Here is a 26,737-nt window from a genome sequence, read left to right as displayed (position 1 = left end):
TTTTATTAATTGCGTACCGAGAGTTCTTTTTTCCCCTGACCCAAGGATTGCACAGTCAGTCCAAAGTTGCAGCATCACTGGCCCATTCACTGGCTCCCGCATCGCAAAACCAGCCCGAGCGTCCAATGGCTGTGCCCCTCACCTTACTCTCTCCGCACTCTTGATGAACAGTTCTGCACCATGGACCCTTCCGGCCCTCACTAATCGGTAAATGGGGCCTGGATAGACAGTGTGTTCTTCATATACAAGATATCCTTAGGGCTGATCCGTTGCGAAGCCCCCACAATCCTGTCCGCCCTAAGCTAAACCCCGCGATGATGCCGACGGAAATGCCTAGTTACTACTCGCCTAAGCGCAAGCGAGAGCCCTCCGAGTCAGATTTCTACAGTCCATCGGCATCACCAACATCAACGGTTTCAGTTGCGAGCTTCCAGGAGGCTCGACTACGCGAGGATTCCGAGCTGGGGCGACAAAGTCCTCGCGCCGCAGTGGCGGGGCGATTCGGGAAACTGGCGATTCGGGGGGGAGCGTCTGTTGGGCCAAGTGTCACCAGGCAATCCAAACCAAGAGAAAGAAGAACAGAATAAGCTGTTAGCTGAGGAGCTATGCGTTGTGAGGTGTCAAAACCAGTCGAAGACTATGCTTGAAGCCTTGCCACCCAGCAGCGACGAATCCAACCATATACAAGACGACCAACAGCTTCCAGTAACTATATCAGATACAGAGGACAAGCTGCCAGCTACACCCACAAAGTCACCTTCAAAGAAAAAACCTACGCCATCACCCAGCAAGCAGCAAGAGCATGGTTCGCCTTCAAATTCTCGCAAACAACGATTCTCCCCTCCACTTACAGAGACCAACTTGGAAGACCCGTTCACATGGCATGATGATGAAATCACTGGGCACGACCCGTCAGATCCGACTGACGATGGTTACGGAATCAACGGAGTTGGATTTAAACCAACAGCAGCTATGGCTTGGGCGCGTTCCCAAAAGCGACAAAGGCAGGTTTCTGAATGGAAAACCCGTGAAGCTCGGGATGCACGCGAAAAGCGACGAGAAAGGAGGAATGACGACATGAATCTCGACACAATTCGGAGCATACACAAAGGCGCCATTCAAAAACGAGTCAAATTTGACGTATGAGCTGGAAACAAATACCATCGTGTCTGCCATTTACCTACAGCCGGTTCGCATTTATATTTTGGGGGTCGCATTACGTCGGTATAGTCGATTTTGGTGTTATGGGAGTAGACTTTTGCATGATCTATTGATTTCGCCAGCAATATGGACATTTGAGAGTTATAATACACAGGGATGACTTGAAGATATGACGCCAACCACCCTAGCACAGGAATGAAATATATTGTCTTCTGAACACATCCTGACAATGTCCGTTTTTCTCCGACTCCGAGACTTGGCTAGCCCTACCAGAATTTGTAGTTGGAAAGGTTCGTCCAACTCTTGCGTCTTTCCTCCTCGGCACGTTGCGCTGCCGCCACGGCAGCCATTTCCTTTTCCTGCTGCTTCTTTTCCTTGACTTGTTTCATCAATCCGACCGCTTCTGTCATACCGTGCAGCTCTTCGATTCGGCGCCGCCGACATATCTCATAGGAAGCGAGAGAGCTGATGGCGAATATCCCGACGGCCCAATTGCCGGCCGACCACAACGAACGCATCCCTAGATATGAGTATTAGTTAATCGTTCAAAATCGTGCGTTTATCACGAATGGTCGTACCGCCGAATACAGCTCGCATCCCACCAATTCCAAAGCCAGCTCCAATTCCAGTCAATAATGACTCTCGGGCACATGGGACTCTGTGGAAGGTCGAGAGCTCAGAAGCCGAGAATGTGCCGATAACTTCTGAGTAGGAGACATCTTGACGGTTCTTCCCCGGTGGTTTATATGACGCATTTGCGAGCGCATTGAGAGGTTCCTCCGGGTTGCCAAAAGCGTCCCATAACTTTCCGACTTGTGACTGGGGGAAGTCGTGTTTTGGTTTCTTCGGATCGGTGGAGGGGGTGCTGGCTGGGAGGTGGCTGCCGGGCTCTTGTGCAGGGCCTGAATCCCTAGAATCGTCTGCCATATTTGCTGGGTGGGCAATAGATTTGTAGATTGACCTCCGACTCGAATCGGCCCATGAAATCGGCCGGGCATAAGATGAAGATTATCCGATAGGGCGACCCTTTTTGGACAGTTATTCCGAGAAGTTGACTAATCCCCACGCGTAGGCGCGCGGACGCGTCGAGTAATGGCGACGATTAAGATCGGCCGGACCCTACTGGCGAGCGCAAAGGCATATCGGCCATAGCAACACGACTCTTTCCAACCTTGTCACCCCACGTCTTCTCGATCTCCTCTCTCAAATTTTTACCGACTTTTCCATGCCCTTGACGCTCTTCCCCTTGCCAGTCCTACTTTGAGAAGCCCGGCCGGGCCAAAAAAAAAAGGGTCGCAATGCCTACCCGAAAGCCCAGTAAGTATGGGAACAATAAGTTTCGATCAGGCGCAGCTTCCTCCAATCCCAGACGGACCAAGACTGTCGAATTCGGAGCCCTACGATCTACCGAAGCAACTTCACAAGATGAGAAATTCGAGGCCATCCGTTTGGCCAACAGCATCGATGAAACCCTCGGCTTCCCACGATTCGAATCCGGCGAGACAAGAGCAGGATGGCTCATAAACATGCACAGCACGACGATAGAGGATTCAAATGTGAAGGGAGGTCGTGCTGGTGTCGATTATTACTTTCTTCAGGATGATGGGGGTAGTTTCAAGGCCACCGTGGAATATGATCCGTACTTCCTTCTTGCTGTCAAGAAAGGCTTTGAGATGGAAGTCGAGGAGTGGTGCCGGAGATCTTTTGAGGGATTGATCAAGAGCTTCAAGCGCATCGACAAGGAGGATCTGAACCTCCCCAATCACCTTCTCGGCCACCGAAGGACTTTCCTCCGATTGAACTTTGCTAATGTCGGCAACCTACTGGAGGTTCGGAGAGCAATTCTTCCACTAGCGGAGAAGAACAAGAAGAACTCCACAATGATGGACGCATATGTCGAGATGTCCAGGTATGGGATTATACCTTGGTATGAAAAAGTACATTTTGCTGACAAGTTCGAAAGTGCGGCTACAGGCTTCGACCTTTTTGACGACGAAATACTTAATGAGCAACGACCTAACGGCAACATACAAGCGAGTGATTTTATAGTTGATATTAGAGAATACGATGTTCCGTACCACGTTCGAGTGTCAATCGACAAGGGTTTGTGATCCTGCTTCGTTCATTGCGTGCCTATGAATTGACTAACGCATTGCAGACATTCGAATTGGAAAGTGGTATAATGTTGAAGCAAAGCACGGTGTGATAGAATTGACCTGTCTGGAAGAACGACTTCAGCGTGCAGATCCTGTTGTCCTTGCCTTCGATATCGAAACCACCAAGCTCCCCCCTCAAATTCCCCGACGCCGTCATCGATCAGATCATGATGATTTCATACATGATTGACGGGCAGGGGTTCCTCATCACAAACCGAGAAATCGTCTCCGAGGACATCAATGATTTCGAGTACACGCCGAAGCCAGAATACAGTGGTCCCTTCATCATCTTCAACGAGCCAAATGAGAGAGGGGTACTGGAGCGTTTCTTTGAGCATATCAAGATCGCCAAACCCACTGTCATTGCCACATACAACGGTGACTTCTTCGATTGGCCGTTCGTCGAAGCGAGATCTAGCGTCAATGGAATCGATATGTACATGGAGATTGGGTTCAGGAAGAACAGCGAAGACATCTACCAGGCTGACAACTGTGTTCATATGGATTGTTTCGCATGGGTCAATCGTGACAGTTATCTTCCTCAAGGAAGCCGTGGCTTGAAGGCCGTGACAGTCGCGAAACTTGGATACGATCCAGACGAACTCGATCCAGAACTCATGACCCCCTATGCAAGCGAGCGGCCCCAAACTCTTGCCGAATATTCCGTTTCCGATGCTGTTGCGACATACTACCTGTACATGAAATACGTGCATCCTTTCATTTTCTCCCTGTGTACTGTCATTCCTCTTAATCCTGATGACACTCTACGCAAGGGAACTGGAACTTTGTGTGAGATGCTGCTCATGGTACAAGCCTACCAGAACGAAATCGTTCTTCCCAACAAGCACAAAGATCCCCATGAGTCTTTCTACGAAGGTCACTTGCTCGAGTCACAAACTTATGTGGGTGGACATGTCGAAAGTATCGAGGCCGGCGTTTTTCGAAGTGATATTCCCGTTGCTTTCAATGTCGATCCAGTAGCCATTGATGAGCTTCTGAATGATCTTGACCATGCCCTCAAGTTCAGCATTGAAGTGGAAGAAAAGAAGTCCATGGAAGATGTTGCAAATTTCGATGAAGTCAAGGCTCAGATCGCAGAGAAACTTCTCGAACTGAGGAACAACCCCGTTCGAAACGAAGTGCCTTTCATTTATCATTTGGATGTCGCTTCCATGTATCCAAACATCATGATTACCAATCGTTTGCAACCGGATTCCATGATCGACGACTCAAACTGTGCGGCTTGCGATTTCAATCGCCCTGGAAAAACTTGCGATCGACGAATGCCGTGGGCCTGGCGCGGCGAATTCTTGCCAGCCAAACGGGACGAGTACAACATGATCAAGCGTGCGATAGGGAACGAAAGGTTCCCCAGTCGAAACAAGAACGGGCTGATGCGGTCCTTCGCCGAACTCAGCATTGAGGAACAGGCGGGCATCGTGAAGAAACGACTACAAGACTACAGCAAGAAGATCTACCACAAGATCCACGACAGCAAGACCATGGTTCGAGAGGCTATCATTTGCCAGCGAGAAAATCCCTTCTACGTCGATACGGTGCGCAGCTTCCGTGATCGACGTTATGATTTCAAAGGCCAACAGAAGGTCTGGAAGAACAAAACCGACTCTTTGGTATCTTCCGGTGCCTCTGCGGCTGAGATCGACGAGGCTAAGAAGATGATTATTTTGTTTGACTCCCTACAACTCGCCCATAAGGTTATTCTGAACAGTTTTTATGGTTATGTCATGCGAAAGGGTTCTCGATGGTACTCCATGGAAATGGCCGGTGTTACTTGCCTGACGGGCGCCCATATTATTCAGATGGCACGGGAGCTCGTTGAGCGCATAGGCCGACCCTTGGAATTGGATACAGATGGTATTTGGTGCATGCTTCCAGGAAGCTTTCCCGAAAATTTTTCTTTCACGCTCAAAAATGGGAAGAAGCTCGGTATTTCGTACCCATGTGTCATGCTGAACCACCTTGTTCACGCAAAATACACCAATCACCAGTACCAGGCTCTTGTTGACACATCCACCCACAAATATGAAACCTACAGCGAGAACTCTATCTTCTTCGAAGTCGACGGACCCTACAGGGCCATGATTCTGCCAACTTCAAAGGAGGAGGATAAGAACTTGAAGAAGCGATACGCCGTTTTCAACCACGACGGTTCCCTAGCTGAATTGAAAGGTTTCGAGGTCAAGCGGAGAGGAGAGTTGAAATTGATCAAGATTTTCCAAACCCAGATCTTCAAGTTCTTTCTGGAGGGAAGCAACCTTGCGGAGACTTATGCTGCAGTTTCTCGGGTCGCCGATCGGTGGTTGGACGTGCTTTATGAGCATGGTGCGACATTGGCTGATGAAGAATTAATTGACCTTATTTCGGAAAACCGAAGCATGACGAAACCCCTGGAAGAGTACGGCAATCAGAAGTCCACATCCATTACGACAGCCAAACGCTTAGCAGAATTCCTGGGAGAACAGATGGTGAAGGATAAGGGTCTGAACTGCAAGTACATTATCTCTGCAAGGCCAAGAAACACGCCTGTCACGGAAAGAGCCATTCCAGTCACCATCTTCTCAGCGGAGGAGAACGTCAAACGATTCTTCCTGCGAAAATGGCTCAAGGATGACCCTGGCGACATGGATCCTCGGAATATCATCGACTGGAACTACTACATTGAGCGTCTGGGCTCGGTGGTGCAAAAGCTTATCACAATTCCGGCCGCTCTTCAAAAGCTACGCAATCCTGTGCCTCGTGTTGCCCATCCCGATTGGTTGCAACGCCGAATCAACATCAAGGATGATAAATTCAAGCAAAAGAAGATGACCGACCTATTTGTTAAGTCTGATAAAGACCCACTTTCAAGCATATCTACCAATATCTTGGACCATCGAGTTCAACATGTCGGGGACATGGATGAAGCTATCGCACAGTCAACCCAGAAGCTTATAGCATCCCCCGAGGCAAAAGTATCCCAGAAAAGAAAACACCCCGAAGGGATTCCTAAAACATCCCTTGACCCTTTCGCCAGCCTTCCAGCCGCCATGCCTTCTATATCGGACGACTATGAAGGGTTCCTAAAATACCAGAAACAAAAGTGGAAGATCCAGAAACAAGCCCGTATTCGCCGTCGCCAGCTTTTCGGTGAGCGGCCCAGTGCTGCCTCCGACTCATTGAGCAACTTCTTCCGAAATCAGGCCCAGATGCTATACATCAGTACTTGGCAGGTCCTTCAGCTCTGCGAGACTGGCCGGCCGGGAATTGTTCGGGCCTTCGTACTCATTGATCAGAAAATACAAGCACTTAACGTGAAGGTTCCTCGGCAATTCTTTGTGAATCTGAAACGTGAATCCCTTCCTGATATTGAGGTTCCCGACTGTGAAGTTGAAAAGGTCAACCACACTTTACCGAACGGCCATCCCTCGGTCCATCTGTTTAAGTTGTCTCTATCTGAGGATGTTTTCCTAGAAGAGGCAGACAAAATGGACGCTTTGTTCCAGCATCCCAGCATCGAGGGCGTCTACGAGCGAAATATCCCTGCCAGTATTCGAGCAGTGCTCAAATTGGGAAGTCACTGCACCTTCGATGAAGAGCAGCGTGGTGTTCTGGGCGATGGTCTGGACCGTGGCTTTGATCTCTCCAACCTGCTTCATGCTTCTTCCGATCAGCCTTACTTGCTGAACTCACCCTTGGCATACCATTACCTGTACCACGTTGCCTCTGGAGATAGACAGGTCTTTGCCCTCTTTTCAACAACCAAGAAGGAGGCACATATCATCATTTTAAATCGCACCAGGGATGTTCAAGGCCTTCCAAACGTTGATAAAATATACTCGGAACTGCTCACTCGGAAGATGCAGGACGCCACCGGGGATCAGTCATTGAATGCTTTCGAGTATCAGGACAAGATTCATTTCAAGACGACTCAAGTGATGACCAGGAGGAAGGCATATCTGGAAGTTGGAGATTTGGTCAAGAAGCTTCGAGCCGACGAGAGCCAGCCAGCTGTTTTGGTCATTCAGTCCCAGCAGAGGGATCGGCTGTGTCATGACATTCCTATTCTAAAGGAATACCCTGTCCTTTCTGTGAAGCCCGAAATCTCAGACATGAATCTGCCCCCCCCTTGGATGGCAGTCATTCATCGCCAGGCGCCTCGTCACACACTACCTATACTTGTCTGCGTGGATACAGCATCTAACCATGCTTGCCCGGTATGGCGATGTACCTCTCTGCAACCTCGAGACAGACGATCCTCGATACTTGATCGATATCTCATATGCCCGACGACTTCAAAAAAGCAACGTTGTTCTCTGGTGGTCTCATGGGCCGCGACCAGACCATGCTGGGTATGAAAAGGACGATGTCATGGGATCACTAGAGAAAGTCAATATGCCATCTGCGAACGCACCAAGTGCGTACACCACGGTTTGCATCGAGTTGGACATTCGCAACCTTGCCATTAACACAATTCTCACTTCCTCAATTGTCAACGAAATGGAAGGTGGCACTGATAGCCTCTTGGCTCCCTCCGGGGGGCTGCAGATGACTCAGGGGTGCTTTACTCTGAAAAAGCTTTTGCATCTGCTGGTGCCGTTGTGTTGCGAGAAATGGTCAAACACTGGTGGACGGAGGCGTGTGCCGGTAATAGCATGGCCGACATCATGGTTCAACACTTGATCCGATGGGTGGAGAGCCCAGTGTCGTGTCTCTATGACCGTTCCTTGCACAACTATGTCCGCTTGCTTTCTCGAAAATCTTTCCAGAGGCTGATGGCCGAGTTTAGACGAGTTGGCTCGAACGTCATTTTCGCCAGCCCTACTCGTCTTCTCCTCCAAACGACCAAGACTGAGGTCGGTAACGCCTACGCCTATAGTCAATATGTCTTGAAGTCTATCCGAGGAAATCCTTCATTTCACTTCATCGATCTTGAAATCAAGGAATACTGGGATTACCTAGTCTGGTATGATGAGTATAACTATGGTGGGAAAGGGTGCCGGGAGGTGGTCGAAGCCGAACACCAAGAGCTTGAGACTGTCATGCATTGGCAACTCAGTCGGTTCTTACCAACACCCATGCAGACTATTTTCCATGATTGGGTTGTTGAGTATATCGAGCTGATGCACACGTTGAAGCGACCTGACCTTCAGGATGCCGAGATATCTTCCACTCCTCGCTTGACGCAGATCCCCATTACCCAGCCTATGGATAAGGATAGCGAGGAGCTCTCTGCTGTTCTGGCAGATCGGTTCTCCAAGCCTCTGAAGAAACAAATAACTGGTCTCATTCGCCGCCAGCGCGACGAGATGCTTCACCCCGAACTTGCGTCCGATTATGCTTTCCCTGTTCTTCCTGGTGTTCTGGACGATCCCAAGGGTCACAAGCGCAACCCGGCGTTGGAATTGGTGAAACTACTCATGCAAGTCCTGAGTCTATCCAAGACAACAACACTCGAGTCCCGCCTGCTACGCCGCGAACTGCTTGCTCTCTTCGAAGTCCGTGAGTTCAGTAAGGAGGGTCGCTTCGAAAACCCTAGTGCCAACCTGAAACTCCAAGAGCTCACATGTAACGCGTGCTGTCTCATCCGCGATCTCGATCTCTGCCGTGACGAGGACGTGCTCCCAGATCCTGGGTCGGACGCAAAGACGCCAAAGCCGTGGCGTTGTCCATTCTGTCAAACTGAATACGATCGACTGGCACAAGAGGAGGTGCTGATTGGTCAGGTGCAAGGTCTCATTGTCGAGTGGCAGACACAGGATCTTAAGTGTTCCAAGTGCAAGAGTCTCAAAATGAGTGAGTTCTCCGAGCACTGTTCTTGCAGTGGAACGTGGGCCACGACGGTCGATCGGAAAGAGATGGAGAAGAAATTACGAGTGTTGCAGAGTGCGGCCAAGTTCCACAGCCTGCAACTGCTGGATAATGTTGTTGAGGGTGTTCTTGCTCAAATGTAGATGATATTGTCACATGTTCTTTTTTTCCCTTGTCTGACGTTTTCCATTTGTCTTCTGAATGTTGATTTATGATGTTCCGAGGCGCATCAGGGGGAGTTGTCTGTTTTTTTTCTTTTCTTTTGGTTTGGTTTGGTTTATTTTTTAATTGTTTTGCATGGCAGTCGGTGTTGTCTGACTCTTTTGAATATGAATTTCTACTGAATAACATCTAACATTTAAAATTTAAAAATATTCCACCTGATGGTTCTCCTGTAAGCCATTCCAAGAGTCTCCGAGTAGTATCTACTAGTATCCTATTGCCCACACGACAAGGGCAATCGACTAGCCCTGATCTGTCGATCCGCGGGCCCCAATAATTGGGACTCTTGGGGATTCTTGGGGAGTCTGGACACTTCCCCCATCGAACTGGAACTCAATCCCTCCGTTTCACTCCTGCACTCCTCTCCTCTCTTCTCCTCTCCTCTTCCCTCTCCCTTCCCCTCCACTGGCACTCACCTGCCAACCTTCCCAGTGGCTGAATCACCCATCTGTTGGTACCCCGGCGCAATCATGGCGGGGCTGAAACTCGCCGCACATGCGAGCGCCCCCCGTGGCACATCGCACCGCGTGAGACTGACTATCTTTCACTACAGATACATAACAGCGACATATATACTCCTTGTCAGCACGCTCATTTGTCTATAACTCGCCCTCCCACGCTTCTGAACCTCGTCTCCTCCACCCCTCCCGTCCCTCCGACCTGCATTCTCACCCCGCGCACTCCGCACCTCATGGCGCAACCTCCGAGCGGTCAGCGAACGCAGGTCCAGCCTTGTCGTTACAAGACGGGGAAGACATTAGGAGCTGGCTCCTACTCGGTCGTGAAGGAGTGCGTCCATATCGACACCGGTCGCTACTATGCTGCCAAGGTCATCAACAAGCGCCTCATGGCGGGGCGTGAGCACATGGTAGGAAAGCTCGTATTTTAGTACAGAGAGCGTTGAAGGCTGACCATGTCGATTGGGGCATACGAATAGGTCCGCAATGAGATCGCGGTGCTGAAGAAAGTGTCTATGGGCCATCAGAATATTCTGACGCTGGTGGACTATTTCGAGACCATGAACAATCGTATGTGTTTTTGCCCCGCGATTTTGGAGTCTTTGTTCTCTACACCCTCAACTTCAATTACTACTAGTACTAGTAGTATATACTGATCCTGATCGCTCCTTAGTATATCTCGTGACAGACCTGGCTCTTGGCGGGGAACTTTTTGATCGCATTTGTCGCAAAGGAAGCTACTACGAGTCTGATGCTGCCGACCTCATTCGTGCTGTTCTGTCGGCCGTCGCATATCTGCATGATCACGGTATTGTGCATCGTGATTTGAAGCCCGAGAACTTACTTTTCCGGACCCCCGAAGATAATGCCGATCTTTTGATTGCCGATTTTGGATTATCTAGAATCATGGATGAAGAACAATTCCATGTTTTGACAACAACATGTGGCACACCCGGTTACATGGCTCCGGAAATCTTTAAGAAGAGTGGCCACGGAAAGCCAGTGTGAGTCTTGAGAGCATATCCTCGAAAGTCATCACCATTTTTTCACTGACAACAACGTCTTCCTTCGCAGTGACATTTGGGCCATTGGTGTAATCACCTACTTCCTCCTCTGCGGTTACACACCCTTTGATCGAGATTCGAACCTCGAGGAGATGCAAGCCATCTTGGCCGCAGACTATTCCTTCACGCCCCTTGAGTACTGGCGTGGTGTCTCGGCAGAAGCCCGCAACTTCATCAATCGCTGCTTGACGATTGAGCCGGCCAGTCGTATGACCGCCCATGAAGCACTGCAGCACCCCTGGATCAGCCCGCCCCCCGACACTTTGAGAAAGGGCTCTGGCGAGGATCTTCTGCCTACTGTCAAGAAGAACTTCAACGCACGCCGCACTCTGCACCGGGCCATCGACACCGTGCGTGCTATCAACAAGCTGCGCGAGGGTGGCGGCTTCATGATGGACGGCGTAATGAGTATTGACCCCAAGCCTGAGCGTGTTAATGGAAATGAGGTTGTCGAGGAACAGCGTCAGGAAACCCCCACTGCCAATGATGGCAGTAGTCCTATGCAGATCGACAGCCGGGGGAATGCGCGTGGCCAGACGGAGGAGCAAATTCGTGAGCAGGAGCGTCGAGTTAAGGAGATGGTGGCCGGGCTATGGAGTCGAGGTCATGGCAAATAAATGACATCTGCTACGGCTATTCAGGTATTTATCTTGTCTTGTTGATAAATTACACATATTCTGCTTATTATGGAACTTGGATTGTTTCCGGTGGCTCTAGATATCACGAATCAAATAACCATGATTTATGGCTCGGAACTATTCAATTGTTCAGGTTATTATTATTGCATGTCAAAGTTTTCTGAAGTGAGTAGAATGCAACTTAAAAAATAATTGAGTTGGTTGGATTGGGTCGTTATCATAATGCTTTCCCGAAAATAATAGCTCTCGGCCAACAAATAAAACATGTCATAATCATGAGTGTCGCAAAACAATATCTAGTGAAAAGGAAATGAACCCTTGGGATGTGATGTTCCCCAAGATCAGGCTAAACCAAGGAGTTCCTGGCCATCATCCAAAGAAAGCACCCACTTTCGCCATTCCTGCCAGCCCGCGTAACTCGCACTCGCCTTCAGTCCTTGATACTTGACAGTCCGGAAATCCGAGACCTCTTCCCAGGGCTTCTCGGCATTTGACCCTCCAGCATTGGTTCGCAGAAGTCTCCTAGCAACGCTACCAACACCACCATCCCACCCAGCTTTCCGCATTAAGCTTTCGATTGTTTCTTCCTTTGTCCAGCCTTGTTCGACAGCAACATCGGGCAAATACGTCGCACCATAGCGCCGACCACGGTGGACGAATGAGATACGGATACCGTGGGTACCTAGCGTCCAGTCCATGGCATTGGTACACGGCTCGAACGAACCCAGAAGGGTCAAAGAGCATGACAGCGAAGGTAGAAGAGACCGAGGAATCGGAGCAAAGCGGGTATCTTCAAAGGCCCTATTTTCACGGTTAGTTGAGAGGCAATTGGCCGGCACGCCGGAGAAGTAAATGAAAGGTGTAGAGCATGGCGACATACGAGGTCTTTGCATACGACTTCAGTCCCGTTGGGAGGTCTTGCGCTTCGAAGGTGCCTATGCAGCCGCGTAGGGATTTAGATCCGCTCCTAGAGATGGTATTCCAGGTCACGAATAATGGGTATTTCTGGTCTGTTGGTTTATTTCGCGACCCGGGAACATCTGACAGAGAGCCGGGTGTGGTCACAGCGGTCGAGCTAGACAGTTGAGAATTGGAAGATGTGTTGGAAGCGGAGGATGGCGTGGTTGCCGCACTGGATGAGTCTGAGGGAATTAGACTCTGCAGACGATTGATGCTGCGTAATTTAAGGCCCTGAGGCCGATTACTCTTGGACAGTCGCTTTGCATCACCACTATCATCATCGTCATTTACAGACTCCGACAGACATGGCTCATCATAATCTTCTGCGTCCTCGTCCGAAAGGGTACCCTCCCCTCGGGCTTCGAGGTCTGATAACTTCTTAGACTGCTCGTGTTGCTCCCAGAGAGCCTCTACGGCTGCCAGAGAGGCAGGCTCACGGTTCTCAAATGAAGCGGACAGGGTTTCGAAACAATAGTAACACTGCGCTGCATTGGCCATTTCTGCGGGGGGCTGGGCTCTTGATTTCGCTTCCACTGTTCTCTCTCTCCCTCTGATGAAGGAGCTTCTGCACTGCCGTGTCGTTTTAGATACCTGGAACGACCGCGAGTCTGGTCAACTTGGAAGACGACGACTTCCAATGGGTGAAATCCGCAACGGTCCGACACAACGATAAGATCGACGCTTCCTTATCGAAACCAGTAGTAAAGCGGGGGAGGGGCCAACAGGCTTGAATATAGCAACAGCTGCCTCGAAAAGACTCGGGACAGAACCAAGGCGATCTGTAAGGACACGGGGGTGATTTCAGCGCATAAAAAATGAGTGACGCAACGGTAGAGGAAGTCTCGAGGGGGATCCTCCAAGGTTGGAAGTTGGAAGGTGGAAGGTGGACTGAGGGGCCTAGCCAGCACGTGAGTGAGCATTACATAAAAGACCCAAAGTACCTACGAGGTGCAGACAAGGTACCTTCACTATTCGGGATCAGTAATGAAGGTACTTGAGAACTAGAGGGAGGTACTTCATGAGTTCCTTGTGGGAAAAGAAAAGTTTGTCCAACCACGCATTTGGTTGTATTGGAATTCCAAGAGTAAAATGGTTGGGTGATGTACAGCAAAAGCAAAGGCCCACACGCCAGATTATGTTGAACTTTTTGTCTCCTGTAGAATCCAGGACCTCCCGCAGTTGAATGAGCGGGGAGGTGGAAAGAAATTGCTCGTTGCACATGCTCATAAAATGAAAAAGATAAATAAAAATAAACAGAATAACCAAAATCCCAGATGTCCCTTAGGTTGAAAGAGCAGACCTGTATCAAAAAAACCCCATAAAACGCACCGTGTGATATTTCGCATCTTGCGACGCTTTCGTAGATGATGTTGAACTCGCGAGATCTCAAATAGAATCTCTCTTCGTGACTTTCATATCCTAACAATTATCTTCCCCTTTCATATTGCAGTCAAATGACCACTTTAGACGGGCAGAGGGAAGGTGCTGGCCCAGGCGGAAATCTCCTTGCGGAGAGCCAGGATCTCAGGGACAGTCTCGGAGGCGACCTTGGCCTTGAAGTCCTTGAGCTTGTTGGCTTCCTTGGGCAGCTCACTCTGGATCTTCTTGCACAGGTCGATAGTCTGGTTGATGTAGTCGGCAATGCGCTTGAAGTCCTCCTCGCCCATACCACGGGTGGTCATGGCGGGGGCACCAATGCGGATACCGCAGGGGGTCAGGGCAGACTTGTCACCGGGGATGGAGTTCTTGTTGCAAGCAATGTTGATCTGCTCAAGGACAGCCTCAACACGGGCACCGTCGAGGGCCTTGGCACGCAGGTCCAGGAGAACCATGTGGCTGTCAGTACCGTCAGAGACGAGCTTGTGGCCAAGGACCTTGAACTCGTTCTCAATGGCCTTGGCATTCTTGATGACCTGCTCCTGGTACTGCTTGAACTCGGGAGTGTCAACCTGCTTAAGGGCAACGGCCAGAGCAGTGATGGTGTGGTTGTGAGGACCACCCTGGTGACCAGGGAAGACGGAGAAGTTGATGGGGTTCTCCAGGTCGTACAGGACCTCCTTGCCGGCCTTATCGGTGCTGCGGACACCCTTGCGGAAGAAGATCATGGCACCACGGGGACCACGGAGGGACTTGTGGGTGGTGGTGGTGACAACATCGGCGTACTCGAAGGGAGAGGGAATGACACCAGCAGCAATCAGACCCGAGATGTGGGCCATGTCGACAATCAGGTAGGCGCCGACCTTGTCAGCGATCTGGCGCATGCGCTTGTAGTCAATCAGACGGCAGTAGGCGGAGGTACCAGCGACCAGGCACTTAGGGCGGTACATCTCGGCGTTAGTCTCGAGCTGGTCATAATCGATAATACCAGTCTCAAGGTTGACACGGTAGGGGAAGGTCTCGAAGTAGGTAGAGACAGCAGAGATCTTCCGGGTAGCGGTCTGGTAACCGTGACTCAAGTGACCACCGTGGGGGGAGGTCAAGACCCATCAGACGGTCGTGAGGGCGCATCAGAGCCTGGTAGACCTGCAGGTTGGCGGGGGAGCCAGACAGGCACTGGACGTTGACACCCCACTTGGCGGGGTCCAGGTTGAAGGCCTTCAGAGCACGGTTCTGGCAGGTGATCTCAATGGCATCAATGTGCTGGTTGCCACCGTAGTAACGAGCACCGGGGTAACCCTCGGAGTACTTGTTGGACATGGGGGTACCAAGGGCCTGGAAGACGGCGGAGGAGGTGAAGTTCTCCGAGGCGATCAGGACGACAGACTCGCGCTGACGCTGAATCTCGCGCTCCTGTAAACGATACCCAAGGTCAGTAAAGCTAACTTGAGAGAGTTTGACCAAGCCATCAAGGCATTGGAAGCTCAATTAGATTGAATAGTCCACGTACCATGATCTCGGAGATCTCAGGGTCGGACTCCTTGAGGCCATTGTGCATTTGCTGTATAGAAGAAGTGATGAGTCAATGATATGTTCTTTGCCTGTGATGGGACGGTATGGAAGACTCACAGCCTTGTGGGCTTCGGACAGAGCGTAAGTCATTGTGATGGAAGTTTTTTCTCGTTGATGAACTAAGAAAAGGGAGAGAGAAAGGGAGGATATATAGAATGAAGAGAAGAGAGAAGAAAAAAAAGCTGGGTGGTGGGGGGGAGGGGCGGAGTGATCGACCGCTGCCTCAGGCAGATTTTCTGTTGAACGATATCGGAGACTTTCGCCGGATCGGGGGCGAGGGTCCTTGGATGGGGAAATTGTATGTTTTCTTTTACTTCTTGACGCTAGGGATTGGCCTTTAGAGTTGTCATTTTTTTTGTATAGGCAGAACATAGCTGCACCGAATACTTTTCTTACAATTCCGAAGCACGACATGCATTTTAAGACAAGCCTGGACATAATGTCCCATAATAGATGATCGCTAAATACATTTTGGGTATTCCATTCCTTAACGCCAACGAAAAAATCTAGGAAGCTAATTGCATCCAACTCCTCGCGATTGTTTCTTTCGTATCCTTAGGGTTATATACCCTTCACGAGCTTCAAGCCACTGTCACTCTGGGATGATCCAGCGGGTCCTGCGCTGCTCGGGTTCCAAAGTCTGAAATGACAGAACGTAAACGGGCCACACGGTCCTCAAGCTCAGATATTTCGTCTTGTTGCTCCTCGACAGATCGCTGCACGTCCGGAAGTCCTTCTACCACGGCCCGTGCCTTTTGGATTCGAATTTTGACCGAGTGGGTTTCGGTGGGAAGATCTTTGACGTCGAGTGGCGGAGGGGCATTTGGATCGATGGCACCAGCTGCAGCTTGAGAAGCTGTAGGGTCATTGGACTCGCTGCCGGGGATGTTTGACGGTGGTTGTTGGCCATCTGGATGAGCCTCTGTGGATGAGCCTGGAACTGCAGTACCTTCCCCAGGGCCCCCTACAGCAACATTTCCAGCAGGCTTCTGTGAAAGCAAGCGAAGAAGAATCCCATGGAGTTGTGGGAGTATCTCAAATGTCTGTGGTGGAGGGAAGGGGACGGTCTGGGGTGGTGGCAGAATCGTGTTCGCCTCCCTAGAAGGACTCTCGGGCGCGACCGAGGACTTGGGTAGCGGAGTAGCAGCGGTTGGAGATCTAGAAGCCATTGCAGATCTAAGACAGATCGGAACCCGAGGGTATAAGGGTGAAGAACGACCAGTAGCCGGCTGGGATAAGTGTTTAGGGAAGAGTCGGAACGGAAGGTGACGTCGGAGCATCGGAGGCCTCAGGACCAAAAGCGTCACCGGGGGGAAACTGTGCCCCTCCTTCACCGGCCAGCCAATTTTCGACTGCAACGGTTTTCTCCCCCTTTCTCTTCTTCCTCTCATCATCTGCCTGTAGGTAAGCCATATACCCCTCAAATTGATCCTTGATCTTTTTTCGGTTCAGCCATTGATTCGTGCTGCAGGTGTCATTACGAGACAATACACCCCACCATGGCTGCGGTCGACCAAAAAGTTGCTTTGAGTATGATCGACTTGCCCCCCCAGGTCCCCAGAATATCCCCAAACTAACCACCATCTTGCAGTCGTCATTGACGGTTGGGGTATCGCTGGCCCCAACTCCCCTCCTCAGGGCGATGCTATCGCCGCCGCCGAGACCCCGTTCATGTCCGGCTTCGCCGAGGCGAACTCGAAGACTGCTCAGGGTTACACTGGATTGGATGCTTCCTCGCTTGCTGTCGGTCTTCCCGAGGGCCTGATGGGTAACAGTGAGGTCGGTCATCTTAACATTGGTGCTGGTCGTGTGGTGTGGCAGGACAGTGTCCGCATTGACCAGACCATGAAGAACGGCGAGATGAACAAGGTTGAGAACATCGCCAAGGCCTTCGCTCGTGCTAAGGAGGGTAACGGTCGTCTGCACTTGTGCGGTCTGGTCTCGGACGGTGGTGTTCACTCCAACATCACCCACCTGTTCTCTCTGCTTGATGTCGCCAAGGAGATGCAGATCCCCGAGGTCTTCATTCACTTCTTCGGTGATGGTCGTGACACCGACCCCAAGAGCTCTGCCCTATACATGGAGCAGTTGCTCAATAAGATCAAGGAAGTTGGTATTGGTTCTATCGCCACCGTTGTTGGTCGCTACTACATTATGGACCGCGACAAGCGCTGGGAGCGTGTCGAGGTTGGTATGAAGGGAATGATCACTGGCGAGGGCGAGGACAGCTCCGACCCTCTCCAGACTATCCGGGATCGTTATGAGAAGAAGGAGACCGATGAATTCCTCAAGCCTATCATCGTTGGCGGCAAGGAGCGTCGCATACAGGGTCAGTTCCCACGATCTCAAATATAGCTCTTGAAATAGCACTTACTAACTTCTTATCAGACAACGACACCCTGTTCTTCTTCAACTACCGCTCTGACCGTGTTCGTGAGATCACTCAGCTTTTGGGTGACTACGACCGCTCCCCCAGACCCGATTTCCCCTACCCTAAGAACATCTCCATTACCACTATGACTCAATACAAGACCGACTACACCTTCCCCGTTGCCTTCCCTCCCCAACACATGGGCAACGTCTTGGCCGAATGGCTGGCCAAGAAGAACCTGCAGCAATGCCACATTGCTGAGACTGAGAAGTACGCTCACGTCACTTTCTTCTTCAACGGCGGTATCGAGAAGCAGTTCCCCGGCGAAGTCCGTGACATGATTCCCTCGCCCCGCGTGGCTACCTACGATCTTGACCCCAAGATGAGCGCTGCCCAGGTCGGCACCAAGATGGCCGAGCGTCTTGGAGAGAAGAATTTTGACTTCGTTATGAACAACTTCGCTCCCCCTGACATGGTTGGTCACACTGGTGTCTACGAGGCTGCTATTCAGGGTGTCGCTGCCACCGACAAGGCTATCGGTGAGATCTACGAGGCCTGTGTGAAGAACAACTACATCCTCATGATTACTGCCGATCACGGGTGAGTCTCCCTCGGAAGTGTTATCAAATCCGCATGAAAACTAACCAATCGTAATAGAAATGCCGAGGAGATGCTCAACGATAAGGGCACACCTAAGACCTCTCACACCCTCAACCAGGTGCCCTTCGTTATGGCCAATGCCCCTGCTGGCTGGAGCCTCGCCAAGAAGGGTGGTGTTCTGGGAGATGTTGCCCCTACTGTCCTGGCTGCCATGGGCATTGAGCAACCTGCCGAGATGACTGGCAAGAGCCTGCTGGTCAAGGCATAGATTTTAGATTTACTTCACGTAAATGTTTCTGGCTATGGAAATGAATAAATGACGGATGTTTGAAATGTCAATACTATGAAAAGAGAATAGAGGTGCAGCATTTCCGGATTTAGCCAAATTTCCCAATGGTAAATTCCAACGTTCAAGTTGATAATGGATCATGGCTCAAAGTAAAGAGGTTGAATGATTATTCAAACAAGTCAATTGCCCAGGTGTGGACCACAGCAAACCTAGGAAGTGGTTTGAAAATTGAAACACAGTATGACTCTGATGACCTTCGGACTGCGGGCCAACTTGAAGTCGAAATCTTCACGGCAGCGTACCTAGGCTGATGGAAACTAAATTCCAAGGTTTCATTTTAGTACAACTGGGAGTATAAGAAAAGGCACCTTGATAATCACGCTGAATGTATCAAAATTTAGCAAAATCATCGACGGATGCCAAGCGCTTTACTAACAATTACCTACTAGTACTAGTATAGCTCGGAGTCATCACGGAAACTACTATATTGAGAACATTCCAAGAGACAAAAGCAGTCTGGCTTCAACGAAGACTACTGAAGCTACACAAGTCCGAGGTCAGATATGAAAGCTCTGTCGAATTTTATAGGAACCTTGGTAAATGATGGCTACAGTATCCACCGGCAATCCCATAGTACATCGAAGCATTCATCATTCATAGTATTCCAGAGATCTAGATATCACAATCGTATCTCGACGTGGCCTGTTTAATTTATCGAACCTCAAACAAACCTATGTCAAACGGCCAGCAATGATGGATTTCCAACAGGTGGAGATCATTCAAACTACACATGAAAGCCAGGCCGTGCGCATTTCATCCTATTTTATGGTCAAATCCAGTTGATTAGTCCCCTTCCGGGTTTTAATTTGTTTTGCGAGGAGAATGCATTCGAATTATTTTGAGATTTAGGCTGAAGCAGCTGCGGCCTGCTGCTGCTGCTGGGCCTGAGCCTGAGCTTGGATCTGAAGAACCTGTTTGTAGACATTGCAGTTAGCATACACTTCGTGGTCTGGGCCATAAGAGGTCAATCGTTACCTCAGCACGCTTTTTCTCGCCATTCTCCTCCTTCTCTGTAATCTCCCCTTCAATGCGCTTGCTGAAGATGGGTTAGCGAATAATTCCGGCAAACAAGAAGCTGGCATAGCTCACATTTCCTTCTCAATGAACTCCAACCGACCGTTCACAGCCATGGTGGCCTCAGCCTTGTCTTGCTTCAGCAGCACCGGTCCAACGAGCTTGTAGATATTTGATTCATCATCGAGTTGGGCGAATTCACTCTGCACGCCCTGGTTCTCCTGTTGCTGGGACTCGAGCTTTTGGCGGGCATCGACCAGACCCTCGAGCTCTGGCGAAGAAACAGTCAGAAATCATTTATAGTGATGGAGATAACAATCATCAAGGCTAACATACCGGTCTGCAGCTGCTGGAACTCGTCGGAAAGTGCCTGTAACTGTTTCTGGGCGTCCATAGCGACGGTTGGCGGGGAGGTGGCAGAGGAGAAAGCCCGGTGGATCGACTTCCGCCCGGCGACGACTCTCTTCCACTTCCCACCCCTCCAATTCCATCATCCACACCCCCCCCGCAGCGAATTTCGCCATTCCTACACTTCGTCCAATCTTTGAACCTGCCACTTTCCCCCTACCAGCTGCTGCCTTTCGTTGAGCCGCTGCCTGCGCACACCGAGACCCCTGCTTGAACCCACGATCCCCGCTTTCTCGCTCCGCGGTCGACTTGCCACAACTCCGAAACGTGACGATAGGCACCACCTCGCTCCCGCCAGCATGAGTAACACGGATTTCTTGGGGCGGGCAATCGATACCGTCAAGAAGGCGATCGAGAATGACAATGACGGCGAGTACGAGAAGGCTTATCAACTCTACTACTCCGCATTGGAGTTGTTTATGCTGGCTCTCAAGTGGGAGAAGAACCCCCCGGTCGAAGGAGATGATCCGGGCGAAGGCTGGCGAGTACATGGATCGCGCAGAGAAGCTGAAAAATCATCTTGCAACGCCGGACGGTGGGAAAAAGCCAAGCGCGGTGGGCGCGAATGGCAAGGTATCGCAGGGAAGTGGGAAGGGCGAGTACGTTATTTGCCCCGCCCTTGATTTTGCGTTCTTGAGCCTGCCGTGCCTACGGACCTATTGTTATTCATATTCGGAGAATGTTCTGTTGGATTCGGACCGGTCAAAGTACGCATCTGCAAGTATTACACAGAGCTGACAGAAATCACTTAACAGGAAAGAAGACGATAACGGCGAGGACGCGGAATCCAAAAAGCTTCGCTCGGCGCTTCAAGGGGCCATCTTATCTGACAAGCCGAATGTTAAATGGGAGGACGTTGCTGGCCTGGAGAGCGCGAAGGAGGCACTGAAAGAGGCCGTCATTCTCCCGATCAAGTTCCCGCACCTTTTTACTGGCAAGCGACAACCCTGGAAAGGCATCTTGCTCTATGGCCCCCCCGGGTACCGGAAAGTCCTATCTTGCGAAAGCTGTCGCAACGGAGGCAAACAGCACATTCTTCAGTGTGAGCAGCAGTGACTTGGTGTCGAAGTGGATGGGTGAAAGTGAAAGGTAAGCGCATTGCCTCTGTGTACGAACTATACGACTGACAGACCTCTCTAGGCTTGTGAAACAGCTCTTCAATATGGCCCGTGAAAATAAGCCTGCAATTATCTTCATTGACGAGGTCGATGCGCTGTGCGGACCGCGTGGCGAAGGTGAATCCGAGGCGTCGCGACGTATCAAGACCGAGCTTCTGGTTCAAATGGATGGTGTGGGAAATGACTCTAAGGGAGTTTTGATTCTGGGTGCAACCAACATTCCTTGGCAATTGGATGCCGCCATTAGGCGACGATTCCAGCGCAGAGTTCACATCAGTCTGCCTGATTTCAATGCACGGATGAAGATGTTCATGCTGGCCGTGGGCTCGACACCGTGTCACATGACACAACCAGACTACAAGCAACTAGCCGAGATGAGTGAGGGCTACTCCGGTAGTGATATCAGCATCGCTGTGCAGGATGCCCTGATGCAACCTATTCGCAAGATTCAAACCGCAACACACTATAAGAAGGTTTGTCGCCGCCCGTATCCATTCAATTGGGTGTCTCATTAACATACCCTTTCTAGGTAACTGTTGAAGGCGAGGAGAAAGTCACACCTTGTTCACCAGGCGATGCCGGCGCAGTGGAGATGACCTGGCTCAGCGTGGAAGCCGAGAAGCTCCTCGAGCCCCCGCTCGTTCTGAAGGATTTCATTAAGGCCGTGCGTAATTCCCGGCCGACAGTCAGCATCGAGGATCTCACAAGGAACTCGGAGTGGACGAAGGAGTTCGGCAGCGAGGGAGCATAAGCAAAGGGGCAGTCACCTCTTGTCTCATGTGTTGCATTGAAAACATCTCATTTTCATTTCCTATTACAACAGATCACTCATAGGGCATCACACACCATTTCTTCTTGTTGAATACTGAAGGATGCCAGTCTTGAAATAGACCGTGTTTTGACCAGTTGCGGGATGTTGGGGCTTGGGGTTCGTGTCTCTGAAGAATTTTGGTATTCAGAAGCGTTTTTGTTTTACTGGTTTTGAGTACCTTGGCAACGGCGAGGCGTTCATCGAGCAAATATCCATGTCTTTTTTTTAATCCTGGCGGGTTGTCGTCATAAGAGCAACAGTCACATACATGCTTGTTCCCTACCATCTGCTCTTGTATGGTTCGTCTGTAGATTGAAACACTACCCTTTACAAGTATCAAAGTCCTGTTGACTAAGGATAAATCTATTTCAAAATCAATTCTAGTCGAAGTTACACAACCTGAAATTGACATAATTATCATCCGATCTCACGCCAGTCATTCATTATGCTCAAGCAATGCCAAATACCCAAGTGGAGAACACAAAAAAGTCCTTCGAACGCCCTATGCTGGAAAGAAGGAAACCGAACAGACAAAAAGGAAGGTGTGTACAAGCAAGACATGTCGGGGAATCTCTCGTGGCGGAATGTAAGACGCTGGGGAATGAAAAAGGCGCAAAGTGGCCTATAAAAACAAGACGACACAGTGACAGCTGGTCGGAGTGAGGCATTTACTGGCCGAGCAGACTTCGATTCGAGCTCTCGCGACGCTTCAGCATTTCGCTCTTGGCTCGCTTCAAGCCTTCGCCAATCTTCTTCGTTCGCCGCCATTCCTGGCCCATCCGTTGCATGCGAACAGCAGCCACGACCATGGAGATAGCAGATCGGAATTTGCTGCGAGGTGTACGCGTGGAAGTGCGGTCGCGAGCTTGGACGCCCATCTCGGAAATCAGGCGAAGATCGGCTTCGTTGCTATTGTGTATCAAACCATGTTAGTTGACCTGTATTGCTTTTAAGAAGGGGAGATACGAACCATGCTACACGGACACGCTCGCCGAGCTCCATCAGTCCCTTGCTCCAAGCCAAATCACGACGGAACTTCTCCTCTCGGTGCAGTCGAGCACGAAGCCAGACAATTTCTTTGCCCAGTCCACGCATTTCCTTCTCGTGCTTGGATTTGTTTGTCGATTTTCCAAGAGAGACCTTCTCCAAAGCTTCGTCGTAACGTTGCTGAAGCGCTTCCAAGTCCTTGGCTGTTGATTCAACTTTGCGAACGCAGTATGCACGCTCCTCGCGAATACGGCGTACTTGGCTTTTCAGCTCGTTCAATCGAGAATCGCGCTCAGAGACCTTCAATGCCAGGGATTCGGCTTCGAGGGTGGATGACTTCAGCAACTCGTGCAAATCCTTCTGGTCCTCCTCCTTCATGGCAGCACGCTCAAGATCCCGGTTCTTGGACTTGGTCTCCTTGAGAGACCGGTGAGCGTCCGAAAGCTGTTTGCGCAAGCTTCGTAGCTCCTCGTGAAGCTTGTTGGAAGGTGAGCTTTGTACAGAGGGCGACTCATATTTGTTCATGAGGGCACCATGGAGATCCCTCTCCAGGTCAGCCACCCGGGACTTCAAGGCGCGCACAGATGCTTTCTGGTCAGCTTCCCGTTGCAAAAGATTCTTTTCACGCAGACGAGCCTCTTCGAGGCCGAGTCGAAGAAGGGATAGGTCCCCATGGGCCGTTGATGGCTCGATCTCCATTGGAGGTTGGTTTTCAATGATGGTTTCGAGTTCTGAGATACGTCTTTCGAGTCGCTGCACTTTCGTCTTGGCCGTCGTCAATTCTCGGTCTCGGTTTCCAGAGCCTGCAAGAAGCTTATCCTGAAGACGGTCAATTTCAGCTGAAAGGCGACCCTCATCTGCCGCGGCGCGTTCGATCTCGGAGCCAAGTTGCTTCTCAAGGGTACTCTTGGCCTCAAGAAGGGATGATTTATCGTCTCTTAACCGTTTCAACTCATTCTCAAGTCGTGTTGAAGCCCTTCGGAGTTCGAGTTTTTCACGATCGAGGCGAGTGGTATCGTCGGCATTCTGAGGTTGATCGAGCTGAGCATGTAGTTCGTTACGCTCGGCCTCGATTTCAGTCACAGTGGCCCGCAGATCGTGCATTTCGACATGAGCATTGGCAAGTTGGTCTCGAAGCGTCTGTCTGTCTGCAATTGCTTTCTGCAATTGGTTCTCCACATCTGAAGACCCCTTCAGGAGTCGACCCTTGGCGTATTCTTGTTCATCTGCCAAGCTCGACTGCAGTACCACGACTTCATCCTCGAGTGCCTGCAGTTTGTCCTTGAAAGACTGTTCCTCGCGGCGTGAGATACGGAGCTCTTCTCTCACGGTCAAGAGGTCGTTGCGCTGTTCATCGATGATTTGCCTCTTCTGAGAAAGATCGTTATCGAGGTCCTTGATTTGGCGGCTCAGAACGGCTTCTTCTTGGGTATGGCGCTGTTTCTCGCTGTCGATGGCTTCTTGAAGCTTGTATTCTTTTCCAGAAAGAGTGTGCTCGGTTTCTTGAAGCCTTTCAACTGTCCGCTTATAGCCCATGGCCTGTTCTTCGGCACGGTCTTTCTGTGACTGCAAGGTGCGTTTCGTGCTCTCCCACCTATCCTGCTCGAGGGCAAAGTGGCCTTCTTTATCCTCGATCTCGTGCTGAAGGGCTTCGATCTCATCTTGCAATCGATCGACTTCCAGTTTTTGCTGCCAGCGGACGTTTTGAGTGTCCTGGGCCCTGTTTGTTGCTTCTTCAACGGCCGATTGAAGCTCGCGGATCCGTGACTGTGCCCGAGCAAGCTCACTCTGTAAACCCCCAGATTCATCAGTCAAGGCATGGTGACGAGTCTGCAGAAGCTCCTTCTCCTCGTTTCGGCGTTGAATCTCCTCGCGAGCCTCCTGAAGATAAGCGGATGACCTTTCAAGTTGTTGTTGGGCCAAATCCCGGTCGCGTCTTGCCGATTCCAGATCTTCGCCTAGCTTTCCGGCGTTGTTCTTCAGGTCTTGTTGGATATCTTCGTAGCGCTGCTCCAATCGAGAGACTGATTGGGTTTTTCTTTCGACTTCCGTTGCGAGATTTTCGTTCTCTTGGCGTAGGCTCTGCACTTCTTCCTCGAGCTTTTCGGCTCTCTCCTCCAACTGTCGACTAAAGCCCTTTGTCATGACAGATTTATTCGACATTTCATCCTGTAACTCTCGAAGGTCCTCCTCGGCACGGTCCTTTTCATCAATAGCTTGCCTAGCAGACTCGTTTGCTTCTTGAGAATCCAATTTGACCTTTTCAAGACTATCCTGAAGCTCTTCGATTTGCTCCTTGGCACGGTCAAGCTCAGCTTGAAGCTCTGCGGCGGCATCACTCTCCTTGCCATTTTCTCGCAGTTCCTCGAGCTCTTCATCGCGCTCATCAATGGCCCGTTCCTTCTCTCGAAGTGACGCTTCCAGATCTTCCACCTCGTCGCGCAGCTTTTCGGCCTCCTGGGATTTTTCATCTTTAGACAATCTTAGCTCTTCTCGAAGTTCTCGGAGCTCATTGTCCCTAGAATCAATTTCCTCCCGCATGGCGTCCATCTCGCGTTGCACCTCCTCGTCGGTTTGCTTCCGCCGAGCTCGTTCTTTCACCTCCACGAGTTGTTGTCGATAGTCCTCCAAATCACGTTCCGCCTGAAGCAAATTCTTCTTGTACCGGGAGATATCGCGTTGCATGGTCAACCTCGCGACCTTGAGCTCGGTGTTCTCCTTCAGTGCTAACGTATTGTATTCCGGTCCGGCCTTTTCGATCTGCTCTTCCAAATAGTGGATCTTGAGCTTGAGGTTCCAGTTATCTTTGTCGAGCCTATCGATAATCTGGAAGAAAAAATTAGCAACTGATCAGCACCAACAGCAAATTCGAAGAAAGTTCTCATACCCGCTCTTGCTCCTTAAGCGTCATATTTTGACCGTCACCCAGAATACCCTTGCCGTCACGTCCTATGAGACCGGGCATCGGAGTGCTTTGTGCGCTGCTGCTAGCAACTTGAGGAAGAGGCGTCAGATCATCGGTAGTCATATCTTCTTCGTATATATCCGACATATCCATCGTAGGTAATCCTGGGGTGTGGGCGCTGCTGCGATTGCCGCCTCGCATAAAACCAGGCGTCCTCGGATCGTCTGCTCCTCGGGTTGTCGACACGTTCTTTAGGAAATTGTTCTTGGTCGCGCTCTTCATTAAAGGTGTAAACTCCCCGCTAGCCGGTGCTGCGGTTGGGAGGTGCCTCAAGGCAGTTCTGGTCGACCGCTGTGCCGTGCTCGCGCGTGGGGTGCCGACCTTAGAGGTCCCATGTGTGCGTCTTCGTCCATCGCCGAAGCCCTTGATCACGTCGTTATCCTTGGAAGGTGTGTGAAATGAGTTTTCCACCGAGTCCAACGCCGAAAGCTGCGTCCTTCCCACGCTTCGAAACCCGTTGGTCAAGTAAGTCGCGTTTCCGTCGATTTCGGTTCGCGGCGTGTCGATGTAAGGGAACGCCATTGTGACAAAATCGCGCCTCGGAAAGTAAGGACCATTCAACACGCGACCATTGCTGTCGAAAATCGGAGATATCGGAGGGCAAAAGGTTGGGACCAGACGTGTTTTTGGGCGAGAGATGCGACGAGCGAAGCGTCACTGTTGATTCCTAGCCAAATGCGGACTAGTGCGCAGGTCAC

At 50.7% G+C, this 26,737-nt stretch overlaps 11 protein-coding genes across 11 annotated transcripts; 5 read left to right on the top strand and 6 right to left on the bottom strand.

Moving 5' to 3' along the window:
* Positions 1–314: 314 nt before the first annotated feature.
* On the top strand, positions 315–1,146 carry N7481_004580 (uncharacterized protein; the record flags this gene model as incomplete). The annotated part of the gene is made up of 2 exons (XM_057263799.1): positions 315–373; positions 435–1,146. The coding sequence occupies 2 exons, from the start codon at positions 315–317 to the stop codon at positions 1,144–1,146; spliced, it is 771 nt and encodes a 256-aa protein (XP_057125460.1).
* A 281-nt stretch (positions 1,147–1,427) lies between these two features.
* On the bottom strand, positions 1,428–2,088 carry N7481_004579 (uncharacterized protein; the record flags this gene model as incomplete). Its single annotated transcript, XM_057263798.1, has 2 exons — positions 1,428–1,681; positions 1,740–2,088. 2 exons carry the CDS (start codon positions 2,086–2,088, stop codon positions 1,428–1,430), a joined length of 603 nt encoding a protein of 200 aa, XP_057125459.1.
* Positions 2,089–2,459: 371 nt separating this feature from the next.
* On the top strand, positions 2,460–9,268 carry N7481_004578 (DNA polymerase epsilon catalytic subunit POL2; the record flags this gene model as incomplete). The annotated part of the gene is given in 6 exon segments (XM_057263797.1): positions 2,460–3,070; positions 3,125–3,264; positions 3,320–3,363; positions 3,389–7,501; positions 7,512–7,805; positions 7,835–9,268. 6 exon segments carry the CDS (start codon positions 2,460–2,462, stop codon positions 9,266–9,268), a joined length of 6,636 nt encoding a protein of 2,211 aa, XP_057125458.1.
* Positions 9,269–10,038: 770 nt separating this feature from the next.
* Positions 10,039–11,486, top strand: N7481_004577 (serine/threonine-protein kinase; the record flags this gene model as incomplete). Its single annotated transcript, XM_057263796.1, has 4 exons — positions 10,039–10,215; positions 10,285–10,375; positions 10,479–10,809; positions 10,880–11,486. The coding sequence occupies 4 exons, from the start codon at positions 10,039–10,041 to the stop codon at positions 11,484–11,486; spliced, it is 1,206 nt and encodes a 401-aa protein (XP_057125457.1).
* Positions 11,487–11,848: 362 nt separating this feature from the next.
* N7481_004576 (AMMECR1 domain-containing protein) lies at positions 11,849–12,965 on the bottom strand (the record flags this gene model as incomplete). Its single annotated transcript, XM_057263795.1, has 2 exons — positions 11,849–12,308; positions 12,388–12,965. The coding sequence occupies 2 exons, from the start codon at positions 12,963–12,965 to the stop codon at positions 11,849–11,851; spliced, it is 1,038 nt and encodes a 345-aa protein (XP_057125456.1).
* Positions 12,966–13,930: 965 nt separating this feature from the next.
* N7481_004575 (glycine hydroxymethyltransferase SHM2) lies at positions 13,931–15,506 on the bottom strand (the record flags this gene model as incomplete). Its single annotated transcript, XM_057263794.1, is given in 4 exon segments — positions 13,931–14,918; positions 14,929–15,257; positions 15,355–15,405; positions 15,474–15,506. 4 exon segments carry the CDS (start codon positions 15,504–15,506, stop codon positions 13,931–13,933), a joined length of 1,401 nt encoding a protein of 466 aa, XP_057125455.1.
* A 491-nt stretch (positions 15,507–15,997) lies between these two features.
* N7481_004574 (mediator of RNA polymerase II transcription subunit 9) lies at positions 15,998–16,585 on the bottom strand (the record flags this gene model as incomplete). The annotated part of the gene is made up of 1 exon (XM_057263793.1): positions 15,998–16,585. One exon carries the CDS (start codon positions 16,583–16,585, stop codon positions 15,998–16,000), a length of 588 nt encoding a protein of 195 aa, XP_057125454.1.
* A 330-nt stretch (positions 16,586–16,915) lies between these two features.
* N7481_004573 (phosphoglycerate mutase, 2,3-bisphosphoglycerate-independent) lies at positions 16,916–18,655 on the top strand (the record flags this gene model as incomplete). Its single annotated transcript, XM_057263792.1, has 4 exons — positions 16,916–16,946; positions 17,008–17,745; positions 17,805–18,387; positions 18,445–18,655. The coding sequence occupies 4 exons, from the start codon at positions 16,916–16,918 to the stop codon at positions 18,653–18,655; spliced, it is 1,563 nt and encodes a 520-aa protein (XP_057125453.1).
* Positions 18,656–19,581: 926 nt separating this feature from the next.
* N7481_004572 (tubulin-binding prefolding complex subunit YKE2) lies at positions 19,582–20,144 on the bottom strand (the record flags this gene model as incomplete). Its single annotated transcript, XM_057263791.1, has 4 exons — positions 19,582–19,647; positions 19,712–19,772; positions 19,826–20,021; positions 20,087–20,144. 4 exons carry the CDS (start codon positions 20,142–20,144, stop codon positions 19,582–19,584), a joined length of 381 nt encoding a protein of 126 aa, XP_057125452.1.
* A 313-nt stretch (positions 20,145–20,457) lies between these two features.
* Positions 20,458–22,027, top strand: N7481_004571 (AAA family ATPase VPS4; the record flags this gene model as incomplete). Its single annotated transcript, XM_057263790.1, has 6 exons — positions 20,458–20,757; positions 20,837–20,865; positions 20,914–21,138; positions 21,188–21,247; positions 21,299–21,749; positions 21,806–22,027. 6 exons carry the CDS (start codon positions 20,458–20,460, stop codon positions 22,025–22,027), a joined length of 1,287 nt encoding a protein of 428 aa, XP_057125451.1.
* Positions 22,028–22,755: 728 nt separating this feature from the next.
* Positions 22,756–26,561, bottom strand: N7481_004570 (putative spindle-pole body protein (Pcp1); the record flags this gene model as incomplete). Its single annotated transcript, XM_057263789.1, has 3 exons — positions 22,756–22,996; positions 23,058–25,900; positions 25,962–26,561. 3 exons carry the CDS (start codon positions 26,559–26,561, stop codon positions 22,756–22,758), a joined length of 3,684 nt encoding a protein of 1,227 aa, XP_057125450.1.
* Between the last annotated feature and the right edge of the window lie 176 nt (positions 26,562–26,737).

The sequence above is a fragment of the Penicillium waksmanii genome, assembly GCF_028829765.1.
Source record: "Penicillium waksmanii strain IBT 27052 chromosome Unknown utg000004l:1.0-5674109.0:1.0-5678898.0, whole genome shotgun sequence".
In the NCBI taxonomy this organism is placed as follows: domain Eukaryota; kingdom Fungi; phylum Ascomycota; class Eurotiomycetes; order Eurotiales; family Aspergillaceae; genus Penicillium; species Penicillium waksmanii.
This window is presented reverse-complemented; position numbering and strand designations above follow the sequence as displayed.